This window comes from Musa acuminata, chromosome BXJ1-6 (genome assembly GCF_036884655.1).
Source record: "Musa acuminata AAA Group cultivar baxijiao chromosome BXJ1-6, Cavendish_Baxijiao_AAA, whole genome shotgun sequence".
Lineage (NCBI taxonomy): Eukaryota > Viridiplantae > Streptophyta > Magnoliopsida > Zingiberales > Musaceae > Musa > Musa acuminata.
In genome coordinates this window covers 45,256,041-45,267,747 of record NC_088332.1, presented here as the reverse complement: position 1 = coordinate 45,267,747, position 11,707 = coordinate 45,256,041, and the positions used below count along the sequence as shown (strand labels likewise).

Here is an 11,707-nt window from a genome sequence, read left to right as displayed (position 1 = left end):
CTTCTTCGATTCACACCCTCCACCATCTTAACCTTTGAGAGAATAATTCAAACCCCGATTTAATCTGCTCTAAATGTACAAATAGCATTCGAGCATTCCATAAGCAACAAACCCTAATTTCAGTAAATGATATATCAGTTGTTCCTATCTATCGGTGGAATCGGCCAATCCCCGTTCAGACAATTTGACCTATGCATTATGCTTTTCTTCTTTCTTTTTTCAGCTTATGAAACAAAACATACTATCAGACAAAGATCCGTGATTAGACTTATCTGATCCGCTGCCTGGCTCATCCTCGCGTATGAAGGGCACCAGATGGAAGCAGACACGGAGAGAAGAATAAGAACACCTGTATGAATATTCTACACGATCAGTAAGGCTAATAACAAGGATAATATGGCGTGATCATTGTCAAGAATACAACAGACATTAGACCAACCTCCCTGAAAATACAACCAAACACGTTACCCTAAGCATCAAAAGCCTGATGTAAAAGGAAAGACGAAGCTTTTCTAGATTATTTGTGTCGATCACATCAAAGCTTCCAAGAAGACAAATACGAAATGGGGCTTTACAAAGAAGAGTAAACCCGCCTGCAAATCCAACCGGCGACCTACCAAACTTGTGAATCGGAATAGTGAGAAACGAGGCACCGACTCGCTATCTAGAATCCATAGCCATAGCCACGGGCTCTTCGACCGTAGCATCGTCTCCTACCTTAGCAAGCATTATTGCAGTCAGCATCAGCTTGCCTGCATCAGGAAAGTCTTTGTGCTGCATGAGAATTCCTTCCACCGAAAGGCTTTCATCTTTGATACTCGAAAATTCATCATCATCTTTCTGCAAAGGCATTACTTCCTCGAAACCACCACCATGGATCTGTGACTCAGGTCCATAGCACCAGCTGGAAGCCTTGTACAGCACAGTCTCTCGTAATGCCTCTAGGACAACTTTATCACTCCAACCTTCTGCTGTTGATACCTGGATAAGAGCTATCCAGTCGTCTTGGCTGGCTGCATTCTTCCAACATTCCTCCAGAAGGCTTCTGTTGGACCTCCTGAAAGATGAACTTGTCCATGCAAACACTTCAAAAGGTTTTAAACACAGTTCTTTACTCGCTTCTCTTAAGCACACTTCGATCAGTTCTCCCGGGGGGAGGGGTCTATTGATGTCCTCTCTATCATCTGACAAATGTCTGACAATCTCCTCCTGCAGAAACGAACAAAATAAAATAAAATAAATAAAATCAAAATAAAAAAAAGGAAGGATCAAGCATCCTAAAGAAATATAATAAATAAGAAATCTAAGAACACTGTTACAGGAATTATTATATTTCTTAAAAGAACATCTTTAATTAAAATTTTTTATCAAAATTTAAATGATCATGTAGGAACTTTGGAAAATGCATGGAGGCGCTATGGATACAAACTCAGAAAGTCAGGCTCTGGTCATGGTGTTTTACCAGGACTCATTGGTTGAATTTTAAAGATAATAATGCAAGGCTTTCTGCAAATCAGATAGAGATAAATTTTTTTTTGGATTTTGAATGGAGACAATTCAAATACCATATAAACGACCGCTAAAATTTAAAGTGTATCACGGAGATTTTTTGGGATCTAAAGATAGAGGTCAGCATCAAGAGAGTGCTGATGAAGGTTTTCGGAAGTTATATATATACATATAAGGATTTTCTCAGTGGGACTTTAACAAGTCACAGTAGCTAAAAGAGGAGGCAAAATTATTGCAAGTATAACAAAATATACAGACGGAGATGTTTTTTACAGTAAAATGTTAACGGTTAGGAAAATAACATCTATTAAATTGCAAGGTTAGGGATCGATCGAGCAAAGATTTAGGTAAAATTAGTACTTCAAAATAAAAATCAAAATGTGCTTGTTAATAATCTTAAGGTTAAAAAAGGAAAATATTATTTTATGTATTATTTAATTAACATTCTATAAGTAACTTACCTTTAGAGATTAAAAAAAATTAGAAATCATAGTTTTGTTTGTAAAATTGGAACAAATAAAGGAAGTTTAAAGAGAATGAAAATAGGTAAAAGTTTTAGATATATTAGATCTAAGTTTGGTGAAGGCATCAGTCACCTATGAGTGGTTTAAGTGTAAAGTAGATTCAGTGGTTTTGTGTGATCATAGCATATTCAACACTTCAAAAGTAAAAACCTTATTGGACAATTAGTATGTTTTTTTAATTGAAGTATTGAGAATTAATAGAGTATCATCAAAAGTTAGTAATAACTAAGATGAGAATGATGAGATAATGATGGAATAACTTTTAAAATTGAATAACATATGATTTCATCCATTATATATAGTCTTGATTAAAAAATTAACAAGAGAAATTTATGTAAGATGGCATGAACATTTTTAAAGAAATACACATCAAACAGGTTAGAGAACTGAGACAATTAGAAAGTACAACGAGCAATTAGAAAAGACCTAAAATTTTATCTAAAAAATAAAAATAAATTTAAATGATTCTGATTTAATTAGAAATATTACGTTGTATATAGTTAAATGACAAGAAAGATTTATGTAGCAAACTGCATTATAGCTTGTTATTGTGGTAGCTTCTCAAAATGCTCCTATAATTTAGGATCGTATGTGCCAAATATGATGACAAAAGAACCACCACCGGCAACATTATCGTTCAACAAAAGCAAATTAGGTACCAACCACCACATGGAACAATATGTGCAACTTACTTCATTAAAATGCTCAAGATTATATATTTTGAAACAAGAGGGCATGGTCATTGAACTGCCTAAGCCATTTGGATAAACAAGCATTGGTTTCAACTCAATATCTATTTACAATTATTTTGCACATTGATATATTGCCTCTTAAATATCAGGTTCAGATATGAACAATGCCTAGTATCTTTTCTTTGCCAACAATCAAAATAAAAAAGAATTTATTTTGCTAAACAGAGCAAAAATGGCTGTCATGTAAGGAAAAAAAAGAAAAAAAATAAATATAACCTGTAATTTTAGAATTTGCAAATCAGCTTCTATACGCCTGGTCTTCATCTCAAAACTTTTGTCCTTACCTGACACATAAAAATTATGTTGATTAGATAATATTTCAAAACACATAAAAATTAAAAATAATATTTGAACTATATTATAGCTAGAACATTTTGCTTTACAATCAGCAAATTTAGGGGAAATCATTAAATTCTTTTGACCCTTCTAATAGTGTGTAAAATGACATTAAACACTTCAACCATTTGGCACACAACTTTCATAAAGTAATGTTTATCTTGGTGACACCTTAAACAAGGTATCAGACTGGTAGTCACATGTGATTATGTCTCGACACTACCTTTCCTAATTGTTGTTATTATATGAACTGTTACACAGTTAATTTAAGAACTAATAATACTTGAAGCGAGAAAAACCAAACCTGCAACTGCAGCAATTTTAGAAAGATTAAGTAGACGCCTTCTGTCAGGAAGAGAAGACGACATTTTAATCTGTACCATCTCTGGTTCTTCTTCAGTCATCAAAGGAGGTCCATCATCCAAAGATAGAGCAACAGCATGAAGAGTTTCAGAGGCTGATGAAAATTGCTTCAAATATAACTCATGAAGCCATAACAGATCTTTGTGCTCCTTCAGAAAAATAGCTAACTCTTCTTGGAATTCTTCTCCAAGCCTCAGCAGCTTAGAGTATTGATGGCTTTTCATCAGCTGTTTAAAAACAAAATAACTGAACCCTCCTTTTGGCCCTAGACTCTCGTGCTGCAGAAATATTACATTAAGAATGTTAAGAGAAGTATTATCACCCACCAATAGAAGCAAAGACATAGCTGAAGCATTGATTAGAAAATTTCAGATGCATATAACAGAACTAAGACCAAAATAACTCCAGATTGGCAATTTTAGATCTTATACAACTAGAAGCATCTTGTAACAAGATTATCCCGAAACTATATGTTACCTAAAGAAACATGTCCTGTATAATCCAAGTACATAAATATCAATGAATTTCGTTACATGTGTAAGACATGGCATGGCAATCCAGGTGGGCAGTTATAAAGGACTAGAAGCTTGTCCATACCATAAGAGTTCGGAGAAGTCCTGTATCACTAAGATCATAACACAGTTGCCACAGTGTTTGATAGCCGTCATGTCTCCTTGCAATCAAGAGAAGAGGTTCAGTAAGCTCTCTAAATATGGCTTCTCTTCTCTCAAGATCCTCTTCACTCAAGTGTGACTCCTGAAGAGACAAAATAACAGCACCAAGTTACTTGTGTGAACAGGACTGATTGTTTATATTACACTCACTACATGGTAAAATAAAACTGGTCTCAAATCTTCAAGGCAACTATAATTTGATGAAGAAAATTTATAAGTAAATCTTCAAGCAGCAAGATTACTTCGATAACCAAAAGAAAGAAAAAATTAAACAGTACTGACTGCCTCAAATGCACTAGAAACTGAAAATGATGGTAATTGTTAAACTAATATACGAATTAAGGGATATCATACTTATAAAGCAATGACTTAAAAAATATCAATCAGATCAGTCTATCACTGGAAGAATACCAGTCTGTTAATCTTTTTCCTAGTTCATACCAGTAGGATCAGTACAAAGCAAACAAATGCACGTGATAAGCATCACCGGAACTCACCTGGTATTTCAATTCTGTCAATCTTTTTGCTAGGTCATAGAGTGAACCAAGAAGTTCATCTCTCCTCTGACAGTATTCCTCTAGTAGAACATGGTGTTCTTCTCCACATTCTATTTTCGCTGTAATTGAGCTAGTGTAAGCATCTAGCAAAACATCAGTAAGTCCTTCTAATTGAGACCACATTTCTTGCTCGACAGACATATCCATAGCCTGAACCTCTTTTAAGAGATGCATAATTAAAGATGCTAGGCTCCAGAGACCTGAGCGAACTACATGCTGACAGTTCCAAGATGATAATCCTTCCAGAGAAGGATACCAGTTCCTGTGTTCATCTCTGTAGTGCATAGCAGCCTGAATCAAAGTTGTGCAGGCATTTGAGAGTTCACAAGCTCGTTGCATCTGAATAATAAATGGTTGGCCTCCACCAATTACATATTCAAGATGATGAGATAAGCAATAAAAAAGCTCCTCTATATCAGAAACTTTAGTGTAAAATACTTCTGAATTATCACGATCCATAAGAAGAACAGTATTTCTACGAGCTTTCTCACCAACTAGCTGAATGAGGTTCCACAGAGATCCAGAGGCATCAGCTTGTGCATGAGAAGATGGAGAATCAGATAAGTATTTTCGATTCTGACTTAACAGATTCTGTAATTCCCTCAGCTGGATCATACTAGAAAGTTTTTCACCATGTTCCATGATAATTAGCGTTGAACGTCCTACAGAAAGGAAAAACAATTAATTTAACATAGCTAATGTTCCAGTGGAAATGGAAAAACAGAGTTAATACACAGCTTTCTCCTCAAACTTGAACATAATAAAACAGCATAATCCCATTGTAATTATGAAAGCAAGGTCCAATAATGCCATACTAATTCACAAAGCAGCATTTAGTGGTCATCCATAATTTTGTGACTATGAATTTCCAAACTGTTTTTTTCCTTAGTATTAATGAGAAAGCCAGGGGGCACCTATTATAGCATGGAAAGCGAAACTAATAAAGCAAATGACAGTAACTCTGACTTGCGAGTGAACCCACGGAAGGACCTGAAGATGATAGAGATGAATAGCCTCAAAATACAAAACCAAGTTATATCTCTCCACTTGCTGTATAACAAACTGAGAACAAAGCTAGACTCCTCACTAGGGACTTGAATTCCCTCAGATATGGTCAGTTTGGTACCCACTGAGACTTCAGCTAATCCACATATCTAGTAATCTCAGATTTCTTTTACGTTTTAACTTCTAATGTGAAGTTTATAGTTAATTGTTGTTTTTAGATCTAGCTGTGCTTCCATGGCTTTAGTTGGTTTCTAAATATATGAAAACTTTATGAGCAAAATTTGAAAGCTTCATTTGTCCGAGACTAATTTAGGATGCATTAAATTGGTTGGTTTGTGTTGCAGTTGTGAAAGCTTTCCGGTCCCTTTTATGTTAATAATTGGCTTCTTTAGAACTTTTTTCTCCTTTTTATGTTTGTAACTTAGTAACTTATAGATCTCTAGCCTCATTTGCAGTTCAGCCAACTAGCTCAGACATTTTGGATCAATATTTGCATATATTGAGTTTGGAAAATGGATCCTCTTACATCCAATATAGAGTTCTCAGACTGGATAGGGATCAACACTTAATCTGTTTGCGAACCTGATACATAGACCAGTTTGAAGTAGCAAGCTTTGGAGTTGTTAAAGTTCCAAGTAGACAATACTGTTAAGCTTAATAAACAGACCAAAAAAAATTATTACCAACTGATTAAAATAAAACAAGACAGCAATTAATCAATGCATTTTCCAGGTACAACAACCAAAATATCATTCTGGGAGCCTCACCAAATATTCATATAAGAAGCACTAAATTAAGGACATAGCGGCTCGATAATATGTAATATGAAATTTCAGATTCATTCTGCAACACATAATGTTCATTCACCAGTGGGCACATCAGATTATACAGCAACTACTGATAAGCAACTTCTTAAAAAAATGGATGTAACAACACATGCAAAATTTTGCAGGTTGCTATTAAAAAATTTTATGCATAGAAACTCATATATTTTGTACATACTTCATTGACGCAGACCTTTTGAAAAAGCTTTTTTTCATAAACTAATCTCCAATTTTATAAGACATCTTTAGTGAACTAAGTTAGGATACAAATCAGAAGCACTTTGTCTGGTTAAGAAAAACAAAGGATCAAACAAACTAATATCATAGTGATTATCAGAATTCAGAACCCTAATGGACATTAAAAGAAACAAATGTCATCCCAAACTGAAAAGACCCCATTATATTTCAACAAATTAACCAGTCCAAACCATTAAAAGAAACAAATGTAAAAAATTATATTGAAAAAATAGCCCAGACCTCCAGAAACTGAAAACAAATATCATACATTTCAAGAATGTCATGATCAATAACAAGATGCAGGACTCGGATCCTGGATTCTAAACAAAACATGCTCTAACATGTACCCACAGACTGGATATGACAGGCACATGGCATAAAGTCTATATAGAAGAGACCTGACAAAAAGGACTGGCTTACTCTGGTTGGAAGAAAGTTCCTCATGACACTTTGTTAAAGCAAGGAACTGGAGGTACTTCTGATGCTTCTGATGCTTATCCAAAAGTAGTGATGACACTACAGCTGAAGCCACCAACTCAGCTCCTCTGGTTGTTGTCCAATGTTTAGCTAATGTGTCAACAATAGATTTGCTCATGCGAGCAAAAACATTTGTTTCATCTTCTTTTAAAAATGCTCCTTTCTCTCTAAGTTTTTCAAATACACCTTGAACTTCACCAGAAAAAAGAAATTCATGAAATAAACGACTTAGCAAAGCCTCCGCTTCTTCATCTTGAGCAGTTTTGCCAATTAAAGCCAGTCTCTGTCTATCTCCAGATCCCCATGCTTCAGAACCAGGCCTTCCAGGAACAGTATTCCCTCCAGTTTTCTGGTTTTTTTTCTCTTCATCTACAACACTTTCATTTAAACTCCCCATCCGAGACAAACTCCGCTCTGGTGGCTCAACGCCACCAAGCAAAACAGCCTTTTCAGGTATTGCCCAAACTCCTGCTTTTTCAGTTAAGACAACCCATGCCCCTTCCTCACTGTCATCAATAGAAGGAAAAACAGAAGCATCAAGAACTTTTCCCCCATCCCATGGTAAATCAAACTGATAAAGCCGAGAGGAACCTTTCCAATAGCTTGTAACAGTAGCTGTTCCATCTCCAGATAATATAATCACAGAACCAGATGGCTTGCCACCAACACGTATCCTTGTAGAAAACAAGTAGCCCCTATCTTCAACTCTTGCTTTGGGAATTACAGTCTGAAGGGGAGCCTTTTTCTCTAGAAGCCTTTCATTCATAGACCAACTGGTCTTTGTAGAACAACCTGGTTTATATTGCATTGTCAAAAGAGAATATTGTATGTAGTTTGAACTGCTCACTCGATCTTTACAGGAGGTGGCAACGAGAATGGTAAATTCTTTCCCACGGTCATCTAACTGCATATCCAAAAGCCAAATCTGCTTCTGTCCTGCTAGATCCTTCTTAATACCCAAATGACCATCATTACCAACAATTTCATGACTCCAGAGTTTTTTAACATTGATATTAGGTATAAAAACAATATTCCAACATTGAATCTCATGATCTGTCAGCAAGAAAAACTGATGACCGGAATCATCTGAGGAAGTATACTGAGGATGCCAGACCAGGGACCTAGCACACAGTTCATTCATCTGAGAAGAGCTATTAGAATTAACAGCTAAAACATTGTGAAAAACCATTTGGCAATGTATTCCAGATGGTGAGAATTTAAATAGAAATAGGCCTCCAGTTGACCGACAAGCTAGAGCAACACATTCTTGAGAACTACCGGGTATTTCAGAAACAATAAAAGAGTGATATCTTTCATGTCTAGCAGAAATATCACTTTCTTTTGATTGTGGTTCAGTAAGGCTAACAACTGGAACATTCAAACTTTCTGAGTAAATGTCAGGCCAATACACAACAGCTCCAGTCTCCTGGTTACAGAGGATGATGCCAGCGGAATTACACTGCTCAAATACTTTTTTTGAAGAAACATCCCATCTTACAGCACAAAGCAACCAATTTCGACCATTTGTGTATTTCACGCCGACAATCCTATCTCCAACCACAGAAGATGGCAACTCAAGCACAATACAATTTTTTGGAACCGTGCCTGACAAATAGCTCCATATAAAGAGCTGAGTGTCACATATTATCCAAGCAAGCGATGTTTCTTTATCCATACCGCCAGCAACCAAACTGTTATCTGCAAGAAATAGGAAAAAATCAATTTTCTAAAGAGCATTTCTGAACATGAAAATATATACATATTCAACAATCTAAACTAGGAAACAAAATTAAGTTTACCAAAACCCTTCTTCAGAAGACTGGCTTGAGCATTACGAACAACCTGAGGAAATTCTCCCACATACACCGGTTGAATTTGTTTGCAACTCCCACCCTTCTCAGCTCCTTTTACAATTGGAATTCTAGGTGTAGAAGTATAAGATTATCAACTCGTAGAACAGGCCATTTAGCAGGATCAGAATCTCAGAAGCGAAACTATTATTTGCATATAAACTGTCTAACAAACTCAAAAGGGCTCAAATAACAGAAATGTGAAACACACACGTATGTAAACAATCTAACATAATTATTGAGTCATTCAAGCAAAAAACTTTTAAATAAAAAAAACTAAGCTAAAATAGGAGTACCACATTACATGAATAGCTTAACAGCAAAGGAAGGTAGCAAGTCACCGAATAAGTTTTCACTAGTAGGTTCCGCATGAAGTACAGCATCACAGAAATGACAAGGAAACACAAAGTGATTGGCCAAGTCTTGGGATGGAACTATCTGAACAGTAATGATTTCTAAAACACTTCAAGGCTTCGAACACAAAGATTGTACCTCTCCTCCATATGTATTTTTGCAAATGCTCCTTTGTAACAGTTCTCATAAACAACCAAAAATTCCGATGGTTTTACTCGTGGACTTAAAAGAACATCGAATCGACTGGTTGTGGATGGTCAACAGATATTTATGTTCATAACCAAAATTCCTGCAATAGAATCCTTAATAAACGGGAAATATTCAGACATGAGTGAATCTCTACAAGCATCTATAGCATGTCACATTTTGCTTCTTTATATTACTACACTGACAACAATGCATGTAAAATAACTTGGACTAGATCATCTCTAATTTTCCATCTAGATGTACCTACAACCTCATTAATTTTAATGGTCATAGACAAGTGGCAAGCATATCCACAATGCAAGTATTCAACAAGCAACCCAAAGTGAGGAGTGAATGATGCGCTTATGCACATTTCACTAAATAAGGTCCCAAAAAGAAGCTCCATATCAAAATAGCTATTGAAAAATGAATGTGCAAAAAATCTACCAGATTTAGGAAAGGATTAATAGCATGCCTCGTGTTCATCATATTACCAGTCTGACATATATGCCTCATATCAGCTCATCAAGAACACACACGAGAAACTATTCAAGTTGATAACAAAAAGATCAAAAAGTTACATGGAGGATTAGTAAACAAATCTCAAGCAGACTACCAAAAATCCTTGGCCCCAATTAATAAGAAAGAGAAAGTAATGGATGATTCTCAAGGTTATGATGATTCAATAAAGATTTTGTGTGAGCATTGTGAGTGCAATGCATTGACGCCACACATTTTTGGTTTCATAAGCAGATTTCAAGGACCTAGGGAGCTGAACAAAAATACAAACACGGAGACAAATATCAAGTCATCGAGGTCACCATTTTTCCGGGTAAAATTTTGCATCCAGATGACGCAAATTACCAGTAGCAAACAAGAAATCATAGTGTTTTTGCCAAAGCATATGGACTAGACCCACGGCACAGAGATACGATGAAATGTTATGATATTACAGATTGTAATGAATGACATTGCATAATCATGCAAACATGTACTAATATTACTAAAACAAGCCTGCTACACTCTTCTCTAATAAAAAAGGCCTTTTACAGTGCTAATGAATAAGAAGAATGAAGTTTTTTTTTATAGGATTATTAAAATAAAAAAGCAGAGGTGGAGATATCAAGGAAGAAGTAACTAATATCTCAGGGAACTAGCACACCCGGTCGGTGTGAAACATATCACATCAAAAGTAACTCCCACAAATCAATCTTCTGCAACTGTACATATCCTCAAAACATGCTTCGTAGTGAATGATTTTCTTTAATATTAAGTAATAGCCTTCGCTTCATTTGAACAAAACTTTGTCATCATAATTCATCTTCTCTAGAACAATCGATCATAATTCTTGATCATAGTTTACAAATAAGAAAATTATTACAGCAGAGACAGGACAGGAGAAATATAAAACCTAATTCCACAGTCTCACTCGTCTTAGAAGTTCGATGTGGCAGATTCAGAACTATGAAAAAATTTCTAGAAAATGGAACTAGAATGAACTTGGCATGTCTCGTCATCCGCTCATCAGGAAAACCCCAATGATCAAGAAATACCATAAGATCCTTAGAGAAAATTCCGGAACAGGAAAATAAGTACGACATCTTGAAACCTCAAGAACCACGAGGACCTAAACGAGGGATACCACAGCAACCCTAAGGGATGAATCAAAAGTGAGCCTACCTGGCGAGGACGGAAAGGCGAGAGGACCACGGCGCGGGGGTGCCGGTGGTCGGACGGCCAGGGACAGAGGCGGAGGAGAGGAAGGAAGGGCGCGTCTCGTCGAGAGGCGTCGACGGGGAATCCGGGTGGTTCCGGCCCTGACTGGGCGTGGCAGCCAAATGGGGTTTCCTTGCCGCGGGGGAGAACATCTCTAGCGACCGGGATGGCGAGCGAGAGAGCAAGCGTTTGTAGAAGAAGAAAGGGAGAGCGGTCAGGGTTTAGGGTTTCGAGGAGCCCCGCGACGAGAGGGGAGGGGATCCCGAAATGGGTGGGTTTCGGGCGGGGGCTTCGTTTCACTTTGAAATGGCGGACGCACGGAGGGCTCGACCAAAGACGGCCG

General features: G+C 36.6%; 1 protein-coding gene across 1 annotated transcript; it reads right to left on the bottom strand.

The window, feature by feature from the left end:
- Positions 1 to 374: 374 nt before the first annotated feature.
- Positions 375 to 11,706, bottom strand: LOC135677318 (nuclear pore complex protein NUP133-like). The gene is made up of 8 exons (XM_065189512.1): positions 11,329 to 11,706; positions 9,058 to 9,179; positions 7,202 to 8,956; positions 4,656 to 5,377; positions 4,082 to 4,240; positions 3,426 to 3,762; positions 3,002 to 3,069; positions 375 to 1,209 (listed from the first exon to the last, which is right to left on the bottom strand). The coding sequence occupies exons 1-8, from the start codon at positions 11,514 to 11,516 to the stop codon at positions 661 to 663; spliced, it is 3,900 nt and encodes a 1,299-aa protein (XP_065045584.1). The 5' UTR covers positions 11,517 to 11,706; the 3' UTR covers positions 375 to 660.
- Position 11,707: the final 1 nt, after the last annotated feature.